Source organism: Vipera ursinii, assembly GCF_947247035.1.
Source record: "Vipera ursinii genome assembly, chromosome: 2".
Lineage (NCBI taxonomy): Eukaryota > Metazoa > Chordata > Lepidosauria > Squamata > Viperidae > Vipera > Vipera ursinii.
Window position 1 is genome coordinate 218,180,012 of NC_139513.1, and position 26,126 is coordinate 218,206,137.

General features: G+C 38.8%; 1 protein-coding gene across 6 annotated transcripts; it reads left to right on the top strand.

The window, feature by feature from the left end:
• The first annotated feature begins 1,089 nt into the window (after positions 1-1,089).
• On the top strand, positions 1,090-25,830 carry ZDHHC21 (zDHHC palmitoyltransferase 21). 6 transcript variants are annotated; one of them, XM_083356243.1, is made up of 10 exons: positions 1,348-1,370; positions 2,520-3,365; positions 6,256-6,536; positions 8,233-8,434; positions 8,669-8,767; positions 11,155-11,266; positions 12,585-12,723; positions 14,970-15,086; positions 21,791-21,834; positions 22,308-25,830. In XM_083356243.1, the coding sequence occupies exons 4-10, from the start codon at positions 8,281-8,283 to the stop codon at positions 22,438-22,440; spliced, it is 798 nt and encodes a 265-aa protein (XP_083212369.1). In that variant the 5' UTR covers positions 1,348-1,370; positions 2,520-3,365; positions 6,256-6,536; positions 8,233-8,280; the 3' UTR covers positions 22,441-25,830. The 6 variants fall into 6 exon arrangements, with proteins under 6 accessions (XP_083212372.1, XP_083212370.1, XP_083212368.1 ...); XM_083356246.1 differs by lacking the exons at positions 1,348-1,370; positions 2,520-3,365; positions 6,256-6,536 and adding exons at positions 1,090-1,199; positions 6,591-6,691; XM_083356244.1 differs by lacking the exon at positions 2,520-3,365 and having other exon boundaries at positions 1,127-1,370.
• The last annotated feature ends 296 nt before the right edge of the window (positions 25,831-26,126 follow it).

Here is a 26,126-nt window from a genome sequence, read left to right on the forward strand (position 1 = left end):
CTCTTCTCCTGGACTCTGGAAACCCCTGCTGGGTGCAGATACTAGGTTTGTGTGTTGATCAGATCTTTTTTTATGCAGTTCAGACCAGCCTGTTTTACTCAGATTGTTATTTTGGTATTGTCATGTTATGTTGAGCCACCCTCAGTCAGTCTGGCAATTTGGGTAATGGCCAAATTGAATACATTATTATTTCACAGATTTACTACTTTGGAATTGTACTGATGGCCACTGAGCAAAATTAATAAAGTACATCTATTCTGTTTGTTCTACCTTGAAAGGCAAAACATCGCAATTACATAGACGTATATGATACAAGGCAACCCTACGCTGAATTTGTCAAAGTATTATATAAACTTGAGACTCCTATTCGGTTTACTAAGCTGAGTGCTATTTGAACCCATACTGAAAAGATTGGTACCCAACTTCCGAAGTTCATATTCTATATAACTTTTGCCTGTTCAACTGGATGGCTGCCAGCACAAAATCGTATTTCCCCTTTTTATTTTATGCAATGCTTTGTTTAATACTGTATTGTAAAACCTGTATTTCATGGCAATCACTATATTAGGTAAAAAAAAGGATATAGGTACATTGTTCTTTTGATATTACAGGTAGTCCTCGACTTACAACAGCTCATTTAGTGACCGTTCAAAGTTACAACAGCACTGAAAAGCGACTTACATCTATTTTCACACTTATGACCACTGCAGCACTCCCATTAGTCACATGATCAAAATTCCGATGCTTGGCAACTGGCATGTACTTATGACAGTTGCAGTGTCCCTGGGTCGTGTGATCAGCTTTTGTGACCTTATGACAACCCAAACCAATGGGGAAGCCAGATCCACTTAATAACCATTACTAGCTACTAACAACCGCCGTGATTCACTTAACAACTCTGGCAAGAAAAGGTCATAAAATGGGGCCACGCTCGCTTAACAAACGCTTCACTTAACCACAAACATTTTGGGCTCAATAGCGGTGGTGAGTCTAGGACCGCCTTGCAGAGCCTTCGGCTCTACTACTATCAACGCTCACGACGCCTTTGCCACGGAGCGGCGCTTCCTTCCTCCTTTAGGCTCCAGACCGCGACTAAGAAAGCTTGCAAGCTTTTCCACCCAACTCGCTCTCGCACGGGCGGAAGTGAAGCGAAAGTAACAGGAAGCCGCCGGCTTTTTAAGCACGTAAAAACGAGCCGGGTAGGAAGGGCTTTTTTTTTTTTGCTTTTGCTTTTTTTCCTCCAGCCTCCCGGCGCGAGAGGACGCGAGCCGTTGGCAGGGCCTCTGCTCGCGCGCGCGCGCAGGACGGTAGCGGAAGCCGGCGGCGCGGCGCTGAATCTCGCGCGCGGGGGTCCGCGGGGCCTCCCGTCGGTGAGTGAGCGACGCGAGAGTGACGCCAAGCGCCGGGAGGCAGCGCTGTCGCTCGGATGGGGCTCGCGGGCAGCGGGAGGGGCGGCTGGCGGCGGTGTGGAAAAGGAGGGAGCCGAATGAGCCGGGACCCTGCCTGCCTGCCTGCCTGCCTGCCTGCCTTGCCCGTTTCCCTTCCGCCTTTCACGGCAGGAACGCTCCGCGCCTACTTTCCCTTGTCGCGCAGCTCCTTGCAAAAGGCTGGGGGTTTGCGGAGTTGCTTGAGGAACCGCGGCTCCCTTCTCTGGCCTGGCTTGCCTGCCAAGACTTTTTCTTTTTTGCTTAGAAATGAGCAAGCGGGGGTGGGGTGGGTGGTTTCAGGAGGATGGTCCGGTGCTTCGTGTGGAAGAGGTTCTTTGCAAAATGTGTGTGTGGGGGGGGGGGGTGCGTGTATGCGTGTGAATGTACTGTAGTATTTTTGCCTGGTGGCTCATTCAAATGTTGGGGGCAATAAGCTGACTTTGTAATAATGCCGCTTGGGGTGTGTGTGAAAGCCCTAACAAGCAGGCATATACATAGAATGAAGGCTACTGCTAAGCTTGTAAGCCGCCCTGTCTTCGGAGAAGGGCGGGATATAAATGTAATAAAAATAAAAATAAATAAATAAATGCCCCTATCCAGAATCGCAGGGATATGACCGAAGCCTTGCCCGGGTAGCTGCGAGAGCTTGTCCAACGATGTAGCTGCTTTAATGAGACAGTCCACATCCCCACACCTGCGTTGCCATTCTCTCCTCCTCCTGTCCTTGATCCAACTAAGAAACCAATCTCTTTGCGATAGCGGAGAGAATATCTGTAGCTGGGGTGGAGGATGAGGGTGGAGGTTTGTTCTCCGACCCACAAGCTAGGAGAGCGAACCTCCACTCTCAACTCTCAAATCCGTCTGTCCTAAATTATGCAGATCGCCCTCCCCTCCCCCCAAAAGCACCCAGAAAGGGTCAGTGTTGCTGTCAATACAGCTGACATGCATAAATTCCTGAAGGCTGTAAATGGGTTGCTTGGCTTGACTGGAATTCCAGTCATGAACATCATTCGCCACAAGAAAAGCCTCTGCAGATTGGCATACACAATGTTTTCTGCTTGTTCCATTAGTTTAATTTTGTTTTCTCCATAGACTGATTAAATTTTTCTTGAAATGATGGGACAACCAGTTCAACCTGTCAACCATTTAAGAAGAAGCAAAAAGAGTATGTCAATAAGGATTTAGCTGAGAAAGCCGTAGACTACCCAAGAACATTTAAGTGAGGAACCATGGTTCCTCCCAGCCATGTCCACTGAGAAAGAAATTCCCTGCCATTCAGGGTATGGATGTACCATGGACAAATCCTTTCAGCTTTACTTCCAGTTACATATCTAAAGCCAGTGTCAGCCCTTTAAGGTAACCCAGCTTAGGAAACAGATTCCACAAGGACTACTAGAACCTTACTTTATTGTTGCAGAATATAATAACAGAATCTTAACAGCCTGATGAAGATTCTCTCTCCCTGCTCTTATACCAAAGTAAGGCAAGGCGATCTTGAAGTTTTTCCCCTCACTCCTTCCAGAGGGCAAAGCTGATGTTTGCGTAACTGCTGTTGAATTTCTTCTTCAAGAGCAACTCCATGTTCCTCTTCACCAATGGCTACTCATTTGGGCTTTGCACTCTGTGTCAACTGGTGGATCTATGGCGTGATTTTTTTTAAAAAGTGACTATGAAAGTCAGGATCTGGTCTCCTTCATAGCCCAAAGAGGATCAAGAGGGCAAGAGAATAAGTCAGGAGCTGGTTGAAAAAGGGTATTCTAACAGGAAACTGGCAGGATCAGTTGGAGCCACAAGTTTGCCTACACATCATTTCAAATCTCCTCCTGCATGCATATTAACGTAACCAGCAGCATTGCTGACATGCCATATCTGGAGGGAAGAGGGAAAACGCAGCTTCCAGAGCAGAACACCTAAAGCTGTCTTCAGGCTGCCTGGCTTGTGAGTGGAGAAAAAGGCAATGGCCTGTAGATTTCTAGTTTGGAAAGAGTTAGTGAATCTTCTTCGTATCGGGCATATTACGTCAAAATTAATAGACATTTTGTCATGCAATCTTTAACCTTTTTCTTCTGTTTCAGATCTTAACAAAAGCTTATCATTTGTACATAATTCAATGTCAATTTCTGTTTGGTTTTTCAATTCCAATTATCTTTTTATCCATATCAAACCTTTCTTTTAACTGAGTATATAAAAACGGTTGAAAACAGTATCCTTCTTCAGCCAATTGTTGTCTTGACTTTATATAAAATTATCCCTCCTCCTGTATTAGTAAGTCTTGATATGATAGGCGGTTTTCCTATCTGCTGTTTCAGATCTGCATGCTTCTAATAGAACCTTTGTATCAAAGATTTGCTCTGCAAAGTCTAATTATATAAATTCCAAGATAGATATTGATTAGAATTATGGATCAGATAATGCCAGCCTGGTTTATTCTATAGCTTCCAAGAGCCAAGGATATTAGTGGCTGATAGTTACATATATTAATCTTCCCATGTTTACTCCTCTAGGTCTTTACTGATCATTTTATAGCAGAAAATTTGCTCCAGTTCTTACCTATTGCCTTTCTAATAGCAAAGTGAAACCTTTGATAATTAAGTACAAATATGCTGTATGACCACTAGATATGGCGTGATACACCCTCAGTGAAGTAATCCTTCTTCTCTTGTATGTTTTCAGAATGTTACTTGTTTTTATGCAATTTCTGATTTGTTTGCTGAACTTTTCTTGGCAAAGAAAAACTTGACTTATCTTTTTTGAATTTGAGCATTTCCCATAGAGTGTTCTGTATCTGTAGATGGAAACCAGAGCTTCACTTAACACATTTTCTGTATGCATTTTTTGTTGGAGCAGATTCTGTTTAAAAAAAAAAAAGCTATACCGTATTTTCCGGCGTATAAGACGACTGGGCGTATAAGACGACCCCCTACATTTCCTGTTAAATTATAGGGTTTGGGCTATACTCGCCGTATAAAACTACCCCTCTTCCAACGCACACCAAATAAAAATTAAAAAACATCAGATTTGATTTTAATATGGTAATTTTAATTCAAATGCTTATGACATGCAGGTGCTTAGTAGGAAAACTGTCACTTATAAACATAAGGCCGTTTGTCATCAAACATGTAAACATAAAACAGTGCAAGTGGATTAAACAATAAATAATAATAATAATAATAATAATAATAATATTAATAATAATAATAATAATAATAAGTTGGAGGGGACCTTGGAGGTCATTTAGTCCAACCCCCTGCTAAGGCAGGAAACCCTATACCATCTCAGACAAATGGCTGTCCAGTCTCTTCTTAAAAACTTCCAGTGTTGGAGCATTCACCACTTCTGGAGGCAGGTTGTTCCACTGGTTAATTGTTCTAACTGTCAGGAAGTTTCTCCTTAGTTCTAGGTTGCTTCTCTCCTTGACTAGTTTCCATCCATTGCTTCTTGTCCTGCTTTCAGGTGCTTTGGAGAATAGCTTGGCTCCCTCTGCTTTGTGGCAGCCCCTGAGATATTGGATCACTGCTGTCACGTCACCCCTCACCCTTCTCTTCATTAAACTACACATACCCAATTCCAGCAACCGTCCCTTATTTTCCTAATTCACTTTTTCACTTTTCCTAATTCACTCTAAAGCTTTCCCTGCGCAGAGCCTTAAGTAACACCAGCTGCCTGCAATTAGTGCAGGTTCGTATCCCACCAGGCTCAAGGTTGACTCAGCTTTCCATCCTTCCAAGGTAGGTAAAATGAGGACCCAGATTGTTGGGGGCAATAAGCTGACTTTGTAATAATGCTGCTTGGGGGGGGTGGTGTGAAAGCCCTAATAAACAGGCATATATACAGAATGAAGGCTATTGCTAAGCACATTGATTTGTGCTTTAAATTGTAAGCCACCCTGAGTCTTCGGAGAAGGGCAGGATATAAATGGGATTTTTTTAAAAAAAGACCAAATGGGAGATCCGCTCCAGGTTTTCCAGCCAGCCTGCCCAGTTCCTGAGTCAAATGTGTCCTTAGAGCTAAGCCGCTGCTCTGTCTGCTGCCTTCCCCACCTGCCTTTCAAGTTGGGATATACTACCGCTGCTCTTCAACTTTAGAAGGAAAGACGCCCAGACCCCAGCCTGTAAAAAATCACAGACTGCAGCTTCTTCTCCAATTGGTCCCGCTTTCCCTGTGCAGACTAAATGGGAGATCCGCTCCAGGTTTTCCAGCCAGCCCTGTCCTGGCGTATAAGACAACCCCTGACTTTTGAGAAGATTTTCATGGGTTAAAAAGTAGTCTTATACGCCGGAAAATACGGTACTCTGCAGGAGTTGAGAATAAATATTTTGCACTACAGTTAATGTTTACAATTTAACTAAGCTTCTGAGCTGCTAAGAATCTCAGGCAAGAAGTGAAAAGCAAAAGGAGAAGTAGAGGAGGGAAAAAAAACCATGATGTTCAAGTTAGTTTGCATATAATTTCAATTTTTAATAGAATATGGAACAAACTGCTGATAAGCAGTGAGTCCTGTGGTGTGCAGAGTATCACTGAAAATACTTTCAATTCAAATAAGAAATTATAAACATTCCTACATTATTTTGTTCTGATTACCTTGACAAATTATGTGGAAATCAAGATAGTTACTCTCCTGCAGAATGTTGCATTAGCTAAATTCTCTGCAGGCCATTTCTATAACACCCAGAATTCCCAGCCAGCAAGGTTAATATTTTTCTTGTTGAGAGTTATATTGGAGATGTCATTTTAGCACATCCAGAAAACTACAGTAGTTTTGTTATTGAATGATTAGAATTACAACTGCACAGTAATTGTAATCAGTTATTTTCTGTTACCGATGAAGTTATTTTCTGTTACCGTGGCTGGATGGAGTCACTGAAGCAGTAGGTGTGAGCTTAAATGGACTCCAGAAGATGGTGGAGGACAGGAAGGCCTGGAGGATCATTGTCCATAGGGTCGCGATGGGTCGGACACGACTTCGCAGCTAACAACCAACAACCGATGAAAAATGAAAGAGTTCAGACGAGTAAAAACAACATTTTGAAGGACTCTAGCTCAAGGCTTTGAATACTTTTCAGCTGTTATTCAGCATGTACATCAGACCATTGAGTAAAATTATCAAAGGTTAATTATGACTATTTTTCTTTCAACATTGTTTCTTTTTTACATGTCACTTAGATGAGTCTGTAAAAGTGCTGAATCAGTACCTGGAACCAGTAATGGGCTGGATGAGAGTCAGGAGATTAAAGTTTAATTTTGACACATTGAAGATTCTGTAGGTATGTGGCTTCTCTATTCGGAGAATTGAAATTTAGCCTATTCTTTGTTGGGATCCATTTCATAGGTTTCAGGGAGGCACACTGTTACAGTTTTGACCAATATTGTCTTATGACATCATGTCATGTGCCTCTTAGGATAGTGGACCAATTACATTCTCTTTTGGCTGGAAATGGGTTGACTGGTTAACCACAGCTTCAAAATAATCAGGATATGGCTTATGCGATATACAAAGCATGTGAAGCTCTCTTTGAAGATTTTGAAATTACACTTTATTAGCTGAGCTGTTGCATTATCTACTAAAATGTTGATTTGTGCACATAATTTAGAATCCTTGTGTGGTTTTGAATTTGTTAATTTGAAAGACCATGCTTTGAAGTAACAGATGGAATCTTCTCAAAGAGAGATCCAATGGAATTAAGGAGAAATTTCCTGTCAGAGAGAACGATCAGAGAAATGACTTGTCTCCACAAGTTGTAGAGGCTCCATCACGGAGGTTTTTAAGAAGAGACTGGACAGCCATTTGTTTGGAATGGTATAGGGCAGGGGTAGGCAACCTCAGCTCTTTTATGACTCATGGACTTCAACTCCCAGAATTCCTGAGTCAGCTATGCTGACTCAGGAATTCTGGGAGTTGAAGTCCATGAGTCATAAAAGAGCCGAGGTTGCCTACCCCTGGTATAGGGTCTCCTGCTTGAGGAAGGAGTTGCTCAAGGTCCCCTCCAACTGTGTTCTGTAATTCTGAAGTCATATTGGAGGAAGCCACACCATTAATGGCAGGACTGGGGATTTTGAAGACTTGGTCTTCTTGATAGAAATGCCCCATCTTTGAAATTGTTGTCTGAGGAAGGTTGGCCTGCATCTACCCTGTTGTCTTTCTGGGAAGAAGGCATCATTCTTCCCTACTTCTACCTGCTGCTTCTTTAATGATTTTATATAATTATGTTGTTTTCATTTTTGTGGAAGCAAATCTGGGTTGAAAGGTTGTATAGATTTCCCTAAATATAAAAAAGAAAAATCAAAGAAGTATAAAGTTAGGGTAAACTAGAAGTGGAGGCTTGACAATCATTTAAATAAAGAGTAAGAATTACAGTGTGGTCGGGCCTGTGGTTAGAGATAGTCCTCGACTTACAACTGGTTGCTTAACAACTGTTTGAATTTATAACCAATATGAAAAAAAGTTACAATCTATATTCAAATATATGACTGCTATACCACATGATTGCATTTCAGTTGCTTGGCAACTGGCTTGCATTTATGACTGATTGCAACGTCCCACAGAACATGTGATCAGCAAACAATTACCCATTGGATAAGCTGGAATTGGACTTAAGACCCCATGATTTGCTTAATGACAGTGGTGACTTGCTTTACAACCAGTCTCAGTTGTGACTGTAAGTCGAGGACTATCTGTATTTTAGTCTAACATAACTCCAGATTGGAGGCACTTCAAAAAATTCATAAATTTGCAGATATTATGATTAGGTGTTTTGATTATTCATATTGCTAATCTAATTCTAATTGCAATTCTTTTCTCCTTTAGGCTGATTTCCCCCTTCCAGTGTGGGACAAACTCATCATATTATGTACAATGAGACTACGAATTCATTTTGTTGTTGACCCTCAGGGCTGGTTCTGTATGGGCCTATTAATCGTTGTCTGGCTTTACAATAGTCTCTTAATTCCAAAAATTATCCTTTTCCCACATTATGAAGAAGGACATATATCTGCAGCTGCTATACTATGTAAGTCAAGTTTGTCGTTTTCTTCATTCTATCCAATATTTACGTGGAAATAGAGTAGGCATCTAGATACTTTCCGTGCGATTTGATTGCTTCTTCTGTAATATTTGTCTTTTATATGACCAGCATGAGGTAGAGTGCCTTTGAACTTTCAAAAATGTACATACAATTCTTCTCTGTAAATTCCCTAATGCTGTTAATTAAAGTTTTCTGAATGGAAATGTATCTGTTTTTCAGGCTACTATCTATTTTCATTGTTCTGTATGGCCTCATTGTTAAGAGCTTCAGTAGCAGATCCAGGGAGTTTACCTGAAAGCCCACAGATACCAATTACAGGTACAGCTTATATCAACATGACTGAGGTTGTATGCTTTAATTTAGTCACGTGCCCAAAATCTTCATCCATGTTTTGATCTGTTTTATGGTTGGAAACTGTCTTGGTTGCCTGAGTCTATAAGGAATTGACACCATTGATCCTCTGAATCTCTCAGCATCTTTTCATATCCCCGGTCATTTTATGCATTTTGACTTGTATGCAGGTAGCCCTTGACTTACAACCATTCCTTTAGTGACTGTTCAAAGTTACAACAGCACTGAAAAAAGATGGCTGGTTTTGACCCGACTGTTGCAGCATCCCCATCATCACATGATCAAAATTCGGGCACTTGGAAACTGCGTGTATTTATATTAGGTGCCCTGTCCTGGAGATCATGTGATCACTATTTGTAACCTTCCCAGCGGGCTTTGGACAGGCAAAATCAATGGGGGAAGCCAGATTTGCTTAATGATGGCATGATTCACTTAATGACTACAGTGATTTGCTCAACAACTCTGGCAAAAAAAAAGATTGTAAACTGGGACAAAGCTCACTTAATTGGGGTTCAGTTGTGGTCGTACGTCAGGGACTACTATACACACCATCCAGCGGATTACTGGCTGCTTTCAAGAAAGAGCTGAGTGAAGAGCTTGATGGGATTCTAGAAAAGACCTTGAAATGATATTGCTGAAATTGGAGCTTGCAAATGAGGCTGGGGGTAGTGGGGTGGGCAGGGCAGTTGCATGCCGGCCAAGAATTCCCCAGCCCTGAGTCCTATTTAGGGGATTGTCAAAAGATTTGGAGTGGAATGCAACTGTAATGTTTATCAATAATTTCCTTTATTTATCTGTCTCCTAGTTTTTCTGTCAAATGTTGATATTCAAGAAAGTAAGATAACCTTATGAAATAGTTCTAAAAATGAGGTTTTAAAAAAATTAGAACATCCTAATAGTCTCAAAGCCCCTTGTAACAAACAGCCATCTAAAGGGACAATGTCCTCCTGTCACGCAAAGAGAAGAAGGTGTCTTTAAAACGTAATTGCTGATACTATATTATAAAGTTGACTAGATGTCCTACCACGTGGGAATGAGAAAGCTAACCATTCCTTCTTGCCTTTCTCCATGCAGTGGAAGTTTCAATGCTGGATGATTGGGGGTGGGGGGGAAATGAGGAAAAGATGATTAATTCTTTCTTCTATTGGCAACAGTGGACACTCATAACTATGGACAATATATTTGATGCGAGAGGGAGAGAGAGAGAGAGAGAGAATGAATTAGTACTGAAATCCCTAGAGATATTTGAATCAAGTGTTGAAGCAACATTAAACAGAAGAGGCAGTATGTTATAATTAAGATAAGTGTCTAGAGAAATTCCACGTGTTTATTGCATGCAAGTGGAAGAAGCTTAGATTATATTGTTGATTTTGTTGAATTATATTAATGTAATCTGGGGAAGGTTCTTTTTTGGGGGGGTGGAGTGCAAATATACCCAATATTCCAGAAGCAAAGATATCTCTTTGCTTCTTTAGTATTATACGTACTTGTATGGTCAGATGCATTTATTCCCTGATTTTAAATTACACTGTGGAACTCGCCTTCTGTTAATGGTAGCTCTCTTATTAAAGAGTAACACCTTTGTGACATTGGCTTTATGAGAACAGACTGAAAATCAGTTTCCCATCTGGCATTATTGCTAGTTTAATGATCTTGAATATTAGATTTCCAAACTGCCAATGTGCAAGTATGTCATTTTTTCACCAAGTTGAGAAATATGGCAACTGACAGAAAACTTAAAATCAATCTCTATAAATAAAATTTAAAAATTGGATTATTCACTATAAATGTAATTTTATGGAAGTAATAGGTATAACATACATATAAGACACATTTGGCCATGTCAGTGTCATTTCAAAAATAGCTTTAACATTATTTTAGTGTGCTCAGATATAAAAATAAAACCATGCTGTTTTTTTTATAAAAATGTGAGTATCGTAGCTTGCATCTAAAGTTTTTTTTTTGGTGCGGAATTAAATGCATCCTTAAAAATAAAAATAATTTAAAAATATATGCACAGATAAATATTGGGAGCAGTTAGACGTACCTAAATATATTTGAATTTGAAGGGGCTGTGTACAAGTTCTAAAGATTTAATTTAAATTCTGAGGTTTCTTTGCATATTGTTTTCAGTGTACTTTTATTATGACCCATGATTCCAGTTTCACTCTCTAGATGGGAAAATCCAATGGTTTTGAGTTATTGCAATAAGGGACATTTTTATATGCTTTTTTCTAAAATCCTGAACATTAGTCCCCACAAGTACCACAACTCTGTGGTTGTTCTTGAAAAGAAACAAAAACTTAGCAACGATTCTGTATTTCTGTTAATGTTATCTTTGTGTCTCACTTTAGAAAAAGACTCCTGGGAATTATGTAACAAGTGTAACATGATGAGACCAAAGCGTTCCCATCACTGCAGTCGGTGTGGGCACTGCGTTAGGAGAATGGATCATCACTGTCCATGGTAAGGTGACTTGTCAAGTATGTCATCTAATTTCATCTTTTTTTAAAAAAACTTCTAATTTAATTACAGTGACTATGTAAGCTTTTCTAATAATTACAGAATTCTTAATTCTATACTAGCATTGTGATGTTTCAGGAACCAAAATGATATTGAAATGAACGCTTGGTGACAGTTCAAAGTTACAACGCAACTGAAAAAAAGTGACTTATGACCATTTTTCACACTTATGACCTTTGCAGCATCCCCATGGTCTCGTGATTTAGATTTGGATGCTTGACAATCATGTTTATGATGATTGCAATGCCCTAGGGTCACCTGAGCACCTTTTGCGACCTTCTGACAAGCAAAGTCAATGGGGAAGCTAGATTCACTTAACCAAGTTATTAATTTTAACAACTCCCGCGATTCACTTAACGTATGTGGCAAGAAAAAAGTCATAAAATGGAGCAAAAATCACTTAACAAATTTCTCACTTAGCAACGTAGATGTTGGGCTCAATTGGGGTCATAACCTGAGGACTACCTGTACTAATTTTGTTTTTAAATACATGAGATATTAATGTAGCACTGTAAAACCAAGGAACATTCCTACTATATTTCAAAAACAGTTCAGAAGCCAGAGAGTACTTAACCTTACAAATGCAGCATTGGGACTTCTGAGAAAGAAATGGTGAACTGCCTGAAGTTACGAGAGTGCTGAAAAAAGTGATTTACGATCAGTCCTGACACTTGCGATTGTCCCAGCATCCATATGGTCATGGGTTCAGAATTTGGGTGCTTGGCAACTAGCATGTATTTAACAATGATTGCAGCATCCTGGGATCATGTGATCAACATTTATGACCTTCCCTTCCAACAGGCAAACTCAGTTGGGGAAGCTGTGATTTGCTTAAAGAGGTTTTGGCAGAAAAGATTGGAATGTGAGGTGTGACTTACTTAACAACCGCATTGCTTAGCACTAGAGTGGTTCCAACTGTGGTTGTAAGTCAAGGAGTCCTGGCGTATGCTATAGAATCATCCTCTGACCTTATTACAAGGAAGATATTCATTCAAGAGCAAAAAGATGCAACTTTATAAAAATTCCTTGTGTAGTAAACTACTTTATCTTTGTGAAAGGTTATAGCTGGTAGAACTAGACCAGTACAAATGATAAAGGCAAAGGAAAGTAGCGGTAAGGGTTTTGCCCCAGTTTTTTCAGTCACTATGGGAAACACGCTTCTCTTCTTAAAGGCCGCCAGTTTTTTTGACTCAACAGCTTTAGTGTTGAATGTTACAAACCTTTGATGTTCCTATCTCTGTGTTTACACTGTTTTCTGCAGGATTAACAATTGTGTAGGTGAAGATAATCATTGGCTGTTTTTGCAGTTGTGCTTCTACACAGAACTCCTGAGTTCTTACACACTGCTACTTGACTTCTCCCACTATTACTATTTTGAACCACTAAGAAAAGTTAATGCGGTAAGAGAATCTTCTGCTTGTCAAGAGTAGGATAAAAATTGTGTGCTGACATATTTTTGATACTTGAAATAATTGCTTTTGGAGGAGGGAGTCCGCTACACCACTATTACTACACTCTCAAATCTGGCGAGCATTTGGGAGGACAGGATAAGAGTCCACGGGAATTATAGGATGGTTTAGAGCGGGACACCGTGGCTCAGTGGGTTAAGACGCTGAGCTTGTCAATCAGAAGGTCAGCAGTTTGGCGGGTCGAATCCCGAGTGCCGCGTAACAGAGTGAGCGCCTGTTACTCGTCCCAGCTTCTGCCAACCTAGCAGTTAGAAAGCATGTAAAAATGCAAGTAGAAAAATAGGGACCACTACGGTGGGAAGGTAACAGCGTTCCTTGTGCCTCTGGTGTCTAGTCATGCCGGCCACATGACCACGGAGATGTCCTCGGACAAGCACTGGCTCTTCGGCTTTGAAACGGAGATGAGCACCGGCCCCTAGAGTTGGAAACGGCTAGCACGCATGTGCGGGGGAACCTTTACCTTTACCTTAGAGCGGGACTTGTCAACTGGCGGCCTTTAGGCCATGCCCTGCCTGCCATCTGTATAAAAACAGGAATGGGTGGGTGGTAGGTGGCAAGATAGCCAGATGTGAGTCTCAGCTGAGCTTCCAGGGCAGCAGTAGCAGCCTATCAGCAGCCTCCTTCCTCTGGAGCCAGTGCTATCCTGTTGCCGCCATGCTCCTTGGCCTGCAGGTCTTCCAACAGCACCCAGAGAGGTGGGGCAGCATCTGACCCCTTACAAAAATAATCCCCTGCTGACCCCTAGAAAGTCTGCACAGAAGATGGTAGGAGGAAATGGGGAAGGAGAAAGCCAAGAGAGGAAAAAAATGAGTGAGTGGAGAAGAAAGGGAGGCCTTGAGAAAGCTGCAAGAGAGGAAGAGAGGCAGTGAAAGGGTAGAAGAAAAGAAAAAATAAATAAGCTTTAGGAATTTAGCTTCAAAAACACTAGCTAGTCCTCATTTAGTGACTGTCTCATTTAGCAATTGTTTGCAGTTATAACAGTGATGAGAAAGTAACTCGTTTAGTGACCACTTTGCTTAATGATCAAGTTGCTAGTCCCAGTTGAAGTCGCTAAACAAGGTCAGCTGTAATGTCAGCTAAATTTGGGGATGATCGTTAATATATGGAGTTGAGACTTTGAGGTTCGGCATAACTGCATCATCCCATTCTTTACTCTGTCCTTTGGTAACAAGAAACAGAAATAGTGAGGAAAACCTGTTTTATCCAGAAAAAAGTTCAGCATAGTCAATGTTTCATCTTACACAATGTCAACTGCAGTAATAAATGCCATGTCACATTTCACTCTTTCTCATTCTCTTTACACTAAAGCATTATTTATTACCTTCCTGATTGATTACAGGACTAGTTCAGCTTTTCTGTGATGCATCATAGCCACAACATCTCCATCATGCAACAGTTTGTCACAACTCTTGTTTATTAGGCTGCACTGCACATAGAATCAAACTATCGATTATTATTATTTTTTTGTCAGATTTTAAAATCTAAATAAAAGTAATATCTACCAGGTGGCGACTCAGAAGATTTATTTATGACAAATTTCAGCAAGATCCAGCCTGTAAAAACATTTAATGTTTTTAATGTATAAATATTAAAAATGAACTTCAATATGCCCACATTACATTCAAAAGCTTGAATACTATAAAAGCTTTTCTTACTTGTGAACTAAGAAATATTAGCTTGGCAGAACTGACTATAATTTGCACATTCTGCTGGAATGACTGCAGCAAAGAAGTGTTTGGTAAAGGAGCAAAATAGTATACATTTCATTTGAAAGTCTGCAGCCACTGCAGTTGTTTGTCCAGTAGGAGGAGTATTATCACAAGATCTCTCTGGAAAGTAAATACAACATAAAGATCTCTTGGTAATTGTCGGAAGTCATTGCAAATGTCAAAATTTCATATGCTTTCATAGGAAAACACAAGAGTTGTTGCAAGACTTAGTTTTTGCAATTGACAATTTGTATTTTTAAAGTATCAGTAGGAGAGATTCAGGGTATGCATTGCTGTCTCCTGTAGTAAACAATCTGCAATGGTAAAAAATATGAGCAGCAAAAAAAACGTGTGAGGGAACAACCCACAGTTGGCCAAAGAACCTGCAATTTTGAACTTTCGAGGTGCCCCTTTGCGTTTTCTGCTTATCAGAATAACAAGATTAAATTATTATGTTTTCTTTTACAGGATGTCTTTGTATTTAGACATGAGCTTGCCCTAACAAGAATATCAACATTCATGGGTTTAATTATGTTAGTTGGAATTACTGGACTCTTTTATACTCAGCTAATTGGTGTATTTAATGTAAGTGTTTAATTCCTTTGAAATATTTTAATGCATATATTTATGCAGTGCTGAAAGTATATAATCTGTTATTGTTCTTCAGCTGTTGTTTTCAAAACTTTGTAACCCAAAAGTTATCAATTTGCCAGATTTGCCTGTCAATAGTAAATACACGTTTGAAGATTTCATCTGTTAGTACCTTGGGCCCAAATTAGGTTGATATTAAAGGGTCAAAACAGAGTTGGAAACCAAATAACAGCCATTTTGTTGGCAATAATATGTTCATAGTGCTGAGTTCCAGTTACCAGTCTCAGAACTTCATTATCATTTGAAGTTTTTGGACCATTTTCAGAGGCAGCCCTGCATTAATAGTAATTCAAATGTGAGTTTCCCAGAGGATGTATCATTGAAGCAGGATGATCCCTATCTAATTAAGATTGTGGCTGGCACAGAAGCTTATGCTAGAAGAAGTCATCCTAATCTATAGGGCATTTGTGCTCCTAGTGATAATTATGGATCATGAGCACTTTAAATTAAGAGCCCAATCTTTGAGGAACAGGTTTTTGCTTGCAGGACAGAATGGACCATCTCAGTTCAGAATTAACTACCTAGTAATACTGTCTTGTCATAATTTAGTTTCAATTTATTAACATTTATGTAGTTCATTATATGTGACAAAAAAAACAGTGTAGCTCATCCAGTGCTTTTTAGGAGTTTGGTGCAAAAGATAAATAGTTGGCTACGCTGAAGGCATAATCTTAAGTCCCTAGATCAGAAGATATCAAATTTGGTGGCCATTAACTTGTCCGCACCCTCCAGCCAAATAAAACTTTTTCACTATGCTCTGATATGGTCCCCTCTCTCTTTTTCCAGTCAGAATGGGAGTGTGATTTGGCAGTATTCCTGCTATCTTTCTCAAGCCAGACTATACCCAAAACTGGACTGTTTCTAGAAGGACTGTAGTGTCTGGGATTCTGGCCTAACCCTAGTCCTGAATGGCATGGGCTAAGTATCTTCTTACCCTGTCAATCACTTCATTTGATTTGATTAAATTTATGTGCCGCCCTTCTCCCTGAGGACTCAGGGCGGTTCACAACCGTAAAAATTAAAAAACATAACGTAATTTTTTTTAAAAAAAGAATTAAACAGTAGATGCAATAAAGACAATTTAACCCAGTAAAAAGCCTAATTAAAAACGTAGTCAGTCCAGGCCCGCTTGTTGGAACAACCAGGTCTTCAGGTCATGGCGGAAGGACCGAAGGTGAATGCCGCCCTCGGAGCCCCAAGCCAATCAGCAAAACCAAGTTTTGATACCCTTCCAGAAGGGTAGCAGCCGTTCTCATTTCTGGTGGTCGAATGTTCTGCAGGTCTCAGGTCACAGCGGAAAATGCTCTTCTTGGCCCCACTAGCTGGAATTCCTTGGCCGACAAAGTCTGCAGCTGAAGTAGCCTTATGGCTAAATACCACCTACCATTAGCCTGCATCCAAAGTTTAAAAATGCTGTATTCCTGATTTCTTTAAGTGTATTAGAAAGAAAAATTAAGTCTTTAACATTTTAAGGCATTAACTAAAAAATGGCCCCCCTCCCTTCTTTGCCTCCATAACTTTTATTAAAAAAAATTTTTTTCACTATTTGCCAGTGAGAAGATACTATATATTTTAATGGAAAAAAATAACGTCCTTCATTGCTGCATGCAAGGAGGCTTTTTTCCCCCCCTGCTATTTCCGATTTATATTAAAAGACTTGTATGGAAGGGGGAAAAAATACATGTTGTATTTGAAAGGAATCAGTCTTTCCCTGATAGTCAGATCTGTTAAACACAGATCTGTAACTTGTAGGATAACTGTTCTCACCTTGTTTATAAAACAGTAATCATTTTCCCACCTTGTGATCCCTAGTTGTGATCTGAACTTGGTTTTGGCAGCGTGTACATGTATAGTACATGGATATTTCTTATGATTGGGGTTGGTACTGTTAACCTCCTGTGACCTATATTGTATGTATGCAGCGTCTTGTTGAAGGAGTGGTGGATTATTTTTCAGTTGTTATAAGAGTGAGAAATTTGAAATGAGCTCATTTGCTTTTACGTGACTTAAACAGCTGTTACTGCAATGGTAATTTCTTGATATACTTATTTCCACAATTCCTGTACAAAGCTTATCAGCATGGTTCTAATCACTTAGCTGCCAAATTAATTCTAATTATTTATCTGCTGATTTTTTTTTAATACAAGTCAGTATTTTTAGCTTCTGTTGTTCTTTCACCCGCTTTCAGAGCTTACGTTATCCGAAGTCAACAATAATAAATTAATCTGAATTTAATGATAATTTAACATGCTAAACATGTATTTAATGTATTCTGCAATCAATTTGTTTGGTTTATACAATATTCCTTTTTTTAAGTTAAAATGAATAAAATACTTAGTGTTTTTCCTTTCCTTTTTATTTTCTGGCAATTTTGGAGGCAGAAACATTTTGGGTCGATTTATTTTTTTTGACTAAATTTTACATTAGATTTTCATTTGGTAAGCCACTTATCTGGAGTCTTTTGTATAAATGAAAAAATCCAGGTTATCAGTAACTGCTGAAAATAACAGGATAATCGCTTAAGCAGTGATTCTCTGATGTCATTGTGGGAGGTTAGTAAAAGAGGATTACCATGACCCAGATAAAATAATTAGAAATTACTTGGACACTTACAAATGAATGATTTACTGTTCTAATCTCATTTCCAAAGTTAGAAAAGATCTGTCTTTCAATATAATACTGCCAGATGTTTTTGGTTGAAATGCATCCTTTGAAGAGACTAATCTGAAGCCTAATTTTAAGGATTATCTTTGATTATTTTTATTTAAAATCTTAAACAGGATCTGTTTTATTTTCCATATGTTATTGCAAATGATTAACAGAGTTAACAGATTTTTTTAAAAAAAGAATGATAGTCTGGAGCGCATTGTATTTCAGATGTAGATCGTGATGTCTGTTTTGCTATTGTTTTTGGGTGCCTTTGAATTAGTCTTTTGGAATTCTTGAATGGCTCAATCACAACAAATTGATTTCTTTACACATTTTTATTAAAATAATGGCCAGTTGTACAAGTGTTCTATCCAGTGTTATACTTTCAATATAGAATGGTAGATATGCATATGGGACATTTGCAGGCGCTGCTGTAATTAGTGAATCCAATCTCCCTGTTATCTTTGGAAAAAGGAAAAGAATATTATTGTATTGCCTGACACCAGCCATTTTACAGCTGAATTTCATCAAGGCAAAGTTGGAAATATTGGCTGGGGGGGGGTGCATTTGCAGCCCACAGGTGGCCGATCTGTGAATGGTTACAATTATATGTCATTTGTACTGTGATTACACTCTGGCTATAATTTTTCAGATATCCTAAAAATAAATACAATTTGTACTCTGAGGCTATCAGCGAACCTCATTTATGCTCTATTAATCCTCTAAGAATAAAGGAGGGCCTAGTAGAGGAGGATTCTGAGAGGCAAGTTAAATAGGCCTCCAGGAAACTATTTTGTGACTGAATGGCAGCAACATGATTTCCTCCTGTTTAGGGAGAGAATGATTAAACAGGCCTAAAATAGATTTGGGAGCAGCCCCAGAAGTCTTCCATTTTCATTTCCTCTCTTAAAGTCAACCCCTGCAAGCCCAAATTGGGCTGAATAAATGAGCTTTCCAGCTGATAAGGAGCAAATGGTAGTCTAGAGCAGAGATCCACAACCTTTTGGACACCAAGGAGAGAAGTTTTTCCACAGACCGGAGGGTGCGTGGTTTTGTGTGCTACCTGCATCCAGCGGATGGGGCTTTGCTTGTTTATGTGGACTGGTTGCTGGCATGCCATGGCCTGGTACTGGTCCCCTGACCAGGGGATGGGGACTCCTGGTCTAGAGGCCAATAAAACTCTCCAACCTGTACTAGTAGCTATACAGTTTTGGAAAATTTAGTCTGTCCTTGCACCTGAATTGGTTGGTTGATTACTTTTACCTGCTGGCAGTTGAGAGACCCATCAGGTGACAGTCATGCCACTAAAAAGACAAAAGTAAGCAATCAGAAAAAGCCGTAGGTATAGAATAGCCATCATAGAAATGAGAAAAGGCAAAGGGGGTCATTTAAGAATGAAGGACCTCTTAATTCTATTTCATCTTATTTTCTGAAACCTAATAAAGTAGGAACAGAATGGATGTCAAGGGGCAAAGAATTCCCTATTATTGGTCCTGCAACAGAAAAGCATTGTTGGGACTCCAACCTACAGCTTCTCCTGCACGTAAGAAGGGTTAAAATTGATCAGGGAAGCTGGTCCTAGACTGATTTTTCTGCCTGTATGTGTTACAGATTTGAAACTGTTGGTAAAATTTTCAAATGTCTCATTTTTTTCTGACCTGAAGATATTGTGGATTTGTTAGCATTCTTGTTATTTCATATAGCCATGTTTATGAGTTATTTAAAATGCCACTGAACTACTGTGCCTCCAGCTGTGATCTCCTTAGATGTATTGAGCTAAGTAGGGTCATTCCCGGTCAGTGGCTAGATGTACAGCTATGGGAGAACGCTTAAACACTACAGGAAATGTTGGCAATTCAGAAAGTGAAACATTTCTTCTGAAGTGTTATTGAATCAATCAATGCCCGGAATAAGGCCTGCTGTTGCTTCCTGAGGTCAGGTCAGGATGGCAAATGTATACATTTGTCCCTTCTTACAAGAACAGTTTTGGCATCTAGATCTAGTCTGAAGGCAATTTTACAATGTTCTTTTACAATTAATTTTTGTACAATTCTGAAGAATTGTAGTCTTTCCTAAACTTTGTATTTTTTTATTTGATTCACTTGATGCCTTGTTCTTCCCATAGGTTATGTCGTGCATGTTGAAAAAGCTATTCCTTTCTTAAGAATCTAGACATCCTTATCATAACTAGAAGTTATTTTCATTTTTTATTTTTTTGAGAATTTTTCCTTGCTGTTCATGATCAGCATTATGTCACATATTCATTCTAGAATTCTCACAATCCAGTGAAGGATGTAAACGAAGAGGTAGTAAAAAAAACATTTGGTGTTTGTGAGATGTTCTTTGGGTGAATTTGGATGTTAAACGTTTGATATTGAAAATTTTGGCTTCAGGCTAGATACTTACGCTTGTTACACAAATATTTGAATATGCCCATATTTGAATTGTAAGCCCAGTAAAAGATGCCTTATGATTACGTTTCTTGTGATTATGTGGACACAACCAAACAGTTTACTTGGAACTTTTAGAGAAGCTTTGCCATTGCCTTAATCTGAGGTATGTCTTTTAATTTTGTAGTCTAGATTATAATCATACTGGTTCCCATTCAGATACAAAGTAATCGTATCCTGCTTAGTTTCCAAGTTAAGACACAGACAACCAGATGGCCGTGGTTAAAAGACAGGATTTTTTTATTATTATTAAAGATAATGAAAATTCCTGAACTAGGAAACAGGGAAAACAACCTTGGTCGTTAATGCTGCATTAATATGGTTATAGCACTCTAAAAGGAATATTTATACTGAAAGACTCAACAATATCTGCAGTCTGCTTAAATTTTGTTTCTTTATATAAATACTTTATTTTTATAAACATGAAAAGAATATCATTGTAAGTTTATTCATATTCAGCCTTTTCTGGATTTTTTTTACCTTAGACATTTTTTGCATTGTTTCTAAATTTATTTTCTCTTTAGCCTTCAAGTTATTTGAATTTAAATTATTATTTAAATTAATCAAATAATGTAACTTTCATGACTTTGTATGCTGAATCTTTAGCAAAGCCCACTTCATAATGAATGTCAGATTTCCCTTCTGCCTGTTAGGATATTTTGAAGGTACTCTGACATAACCTTGACTTGGGGAGGTCACCCACCAGCCCAGTTTCATTACCTAAGATACAAAGATAAGTATCTTGTTTCCTAGATGTGGCTGTATTGCTCAGGTTGAAGTTGCTGAACTGCATTCTTACATATTGGAGAGATTTTTAATTAATTTAATTGTCCAGTTCAAATAGTTAAATGAAGAAAGGATGAGACTAAATGGGTTTGCTCTTATTTTGGTCTGACTTATAGTCCCCCGAAAGGCATATATGCTATACTATGCAAATTGTTCTTTAAAAAAAATAAGGAATTATTTCTTTATTAAAAGTTTAAATTTAGGATATTTTTTTTATTGAAATTGAATTATTTTTTAATTACAGAAAATACCTGAACTAACCCAGTCAAGGACTCACTATTCTCAATATAATATTTGCTAAAATAATACATGGCACACTATTTTGATAAGGTACAATAAATGAAAGAAATTATTTTGGCCACAACTCTAAAGATCCTTTATATTCAGATATTTGGAATATTGGATTTCATCATCTGACTGAGTAAGATACTCACATGGAAACAGAAAACATTTGTATTTCTCTTGAGTGATAAGATTACAGTAAAATTGTAAAAAAAATGTCAGCTTTGTTATCTATATATATTTGTATCTGTGTCTGTATGAGTGTGAATTACAGTTAAACTGTAGAAAGTGTTACTTTTATTTATTTCTGTCTTATGTGTGTATGCACAGATAGAGGAAATAGAGTACCTCACTGTCAGTGATACATCAAAAAAAAAATTGTAACATTTATGCTCCTCCTATACTTTTGAAAAATAACAGCCTTTGTATTTTCATGATAAGAAATATTTAAGCTATTTTTTCTTAAAATAGGACATTACAAGTATAGAAAAACTGGCCAACTGTTGTGAAGAAATGTGAGTATCATTTTGTTTTGTTAAAATCTTTATGGAGCTTGGCAATAAAATGCATGTATGAGAAACACTTAAGGCACTAATGAAAGCTTAGCTTAGCTTTTTCACAATGATTCACATGGTGCTTTAATTTTTTTTAAATTTTTTTATTTTTTTAAAAAAAGTTCTGTCCGGTTCAATTCAAAACAATGCTTTCAAAGCATGGTCCAGAAAGGGGATTTGTTTTGTTTTGCTCTCTTTTGTTGGCAAACAGTCTGTTGACTATGAGGAACATCTTAGTTCTACAAGTGCAAATGCAGTTTCTGTTTCTTAAAGTCTCAGCTGCTGCTGAAGGGAAAAGAAAAGCTTTGCTTAGGGCGGCTCAGATGCAATTCATCAGAGTCAAGTAATGGATCCCCAGCCAACCTGTATTGTGCTAGCTGACTGAAGTGCACCATGGGAGTGCTGTCTTTCACTAATGATGCTGTCGTCTGTAGATCAAGACCTCGAAAGCCATGGCAGCAGACCTTCTCAGAAGTTTTTGGCACTCGCTGGAAAATCCTGTGGTTTATTCCTTTCAGGCAAAGGCGACCACTGCGCGTTCCCTACCACTTTGCCAATCACGTCTAAACAGATGGATGGTAGGCACAGATGGGTTCTCCATGCTGGATGTGTGTTGCAGGTTTTGTGATAATAGAACTATGGCACTCTTAAAGTCAATTAAAATCTACCCACCAATCTTAGACGTCACAACGTGCCCCAGGCTTTTATTTTTATTTTTAATAATGAAGATTTTTCATTCTGCCTAGGGATTAAGACACAGTTCTCTGTTTATATTCAAAGTGTACTTCCATTCAGATTAGCATTGTAGAGAAACCACTGCAATGATTGATGTACAAATATTACTGATTAAATGATTAAAACAATGATTGATGTACAAATATTACTTTTGCTTTGATAATACAGTCGATTTTGATAGAAATTCTATCACACAGATCAACAGGTTTGGAAGTATCATGACTGGTTTGAATTTCTTATTTTTTTATCAGTCATACTAGCTGGATTATGTAGAAATGTCTGTTTTCCTATTCATCTGTTTTAATGCCTCCAATGCCTTTTTATTTATGATGCATAATATTAAACTGCAGCTTATCTCTAGAGAAGACTGGCATTTCAACAGTGTATTTTTAAAAGGAAGAATAATGTTTGTTTCTGTGTGTTTAAAAAATACGTTGTGTAAAAACAAAACATAAAATCCACTGCTTTTTGAAAGAAAAATTGCTTATAAAATGTGTAATTCTCTCCTCTTTGTACATGCAATAATTAGCCTTAAGTGCTAGCTAGATGTGTCTTAGAAGTATATACTGAGCAAAGTTTATGCCATGATCCAGCCAAAGTTAAGCACCTTTTAAATCCTACTTATATTAGTGATACATTGAGTATTTTTTTTCATTCTCTCCCAAAAGAACAGGCAAGCTGCCTTGTTGCAATTGGAATAAATGGCAGATCTGTTTTTCTGGGCTTAAGTTCCAGCCCTATACCTGTATGTGATTTATTTTGAATAGATATGCATAGGATTCTACTAAGTGCCTAATTTTGGTTTGATTGTGCCTATAAAATTTATCAACATTTACTATATCATATCTACCGAAAACATATACAGTACTGTGTTGTTGTTTCTGTGTACTGTGTTTCTTGTTTTGTACTGTCACCACTAGAAGGATTTAAAATTTAAATTTCATGCATTCATAGATCGTGTAATATATGTTGGAGATATTTTAGCAATAGTATTTATATAGTAAATATAGTTGTTAGGTTTAGCATTATCTACTCTGTATTACATTTGCTTATCAGAAGGTTGCAAAAGGCAATCACATGAACTCGGGACCCTGAAACCGTCATCAATATGAACCAGTTGTCAAGCATCCAAATGTAAATCACATGACCAAGGGGAATGCTGCAACGGTCCTAAGTGTGAAAAATGGTCATAAGTCATTTTTTTCAGTGCCATTGTAACTTTGAACTGTCACTAAATGAACTGTTGTAAATCAAGGACTACCTGTATTTGGGGCAGATACTGGCTAGTGAGGCAGCCTCGGGAATAGCTGCAGTTTCTTTTGAGTTGCTAAGGAGTGTGTCCAGGTGTGCTTCAAATCACCTTTTCCCTACAGATCTGGACTGGGGCACAGTTCTGTTCTAGAGCAGGGGTCTCCAACCCCGGTCCATGGGCTGGTACCAGGCCGCGGCATGCCAGCAACCGGTCTGCACAAACAAGCAAAGCCCCATCAGCAGGATGCAGGCAGCACACAAAACCACGCCCCCTCGGGAAAAGCTTGCACCGTGTAACCGGTCCCTGGTGCCCAAAAGGTTGGGGACCTCTGTTCTAGAGCACCAATATCAGTTTATGAGTAGTAGCACACAGAATAATTACTGATGACAGATGTTAGTTCACTTCATATATAAAAACAGAACAAATTATATTAAATCATTTCTGACAGATGTTTACACTGATTATACATGCATCTGGTAATATAACATTCTGTTCGCTTGTTTCAAACAGCTTCCATATCCTCTTTGCTTAAGTCTACTTTCCATTCATTCTGATTGGAGATTATCTTGTCTTCTAACACTTTTTTCATAAAAGATATTTAGGTCACCTTCCTGAAATTGGCTAACTTTTATTTCTATCTGAAGATCCATTCTTGAGAGTATCAAAAATGATTTGTTCCACATTCAGAGCCTCTCTTATCATGCCTCTATCCCTCTCAAGCTTTCATCATAAACAATCAAGTCAATCAGGCTTTTAAATTTGTGTGTTTGCTATATGTACAAATGAACTTAGTTATGCTTATGAATTTGGAAAAAAAATGCAGCTTTTTCTAAACAGATCCTCACCAGATATTCACCATTCTCATTTATTTTGGGCTGTCTAAATAGTCCAGTCCTTTTTCTTTATTTTCTTTTACATGATTCAAATGATCTAACAGACTAGTGTTTTCACCTGGATCGCATTCATTCATTATATTGAATATTTTCCATAAATCTCCTTCCTGCTTCTTCCACCATTTCCATACATTGGAACGTAAATCGGCAACTAATCATCAACTTACAGATTCATACATTTATATGCACAAATAATACCAGTTCATATTTTCTGACATATACTTTGGCTCATTCTAATTGGAACTGCATCTTTATTTATTTATTTATTTATTTTTAACATATTCTTTAACTCAACATGTATAAACCTCCTATGTTCCCATCTATTACTACTACAGTGTTTCACAGACATACAACATATTTAGTTTTCTTTCTTACGTTTCAGTTGCTAATCCCTGCATTTGGGCTTTTATTTCTTTAATGTTCCACATTGTGCTCCTCATCTTCAAATTGTCAAGATTGTCCCCTGATGGGCCTAATAGGTAATAATCCCTGTTGTCCAACTTCGCTTTGCTTAATTACTCTTTCACCCATCACCTTTTAGTAAGAGAAGGTGTAAACAATATTACTAGCTGTAGTTTACCTATGCCACACGCAGCATTCCCTGCTAATGGAGTGTACAATACCAGTCATGACCAGCCTGAGCCAAGTCCAGCCAAAGTGTGTATTCTGCACAAGTTTCAATCTCTAATATGGAGACTTCCTGGGAACCAAGCATCCTGTTGCTTCACCCTCTCAGATAGGAGTCATGTATTATATAGTGAGACATCCCGAGGATGTTATTAATTCTAACAGCTGTGAAATACGTTTATTAAAAAATAATTCACAAGAGGGAACATGAAGTTCATTAATCTGACACCCATCTCCTCTTAGAAATACTGTACGTGTTGGCTGGTGTAATTATTTTGATGAAACTGTTACAGACCTCTTGGTCTAGACCAGACATGTCAAACACAAGGCCCGGGGGCCGGATCCGGCCCGCGAAGTGGTTTCATGTGGCCCGCGAAGCCATCCTGGAAACAGTGAGGGAACAGCCCCCACTGCCTTGGCCCCGGCCCAGAGACCCTCCTTCTGCCAGAGACCCTCGGATCTGTCCCACTCCTGCCCAGGCCCCCATAGGCACCCTTGATGCAAACGATGTAGAGCTGGCCACGCCCACCCAGTAGGCCATACGCACTCTAGCCACGCCCACCCAGTAGGCCACGCCCACCCAGGCCACACCCACCCGGCCCCTTGAGGGCAACCGCCATGCTGATGCGGCCCTCAATGAAATTGAGTTTGACACCCCTGGTCTAGACAACCAATTTTGTCAGTAGACTGAGTTCTAATCCTGCCCTAGGCACAAAAGTCACCTGGGTGACCTTGGGCCAGTCTTT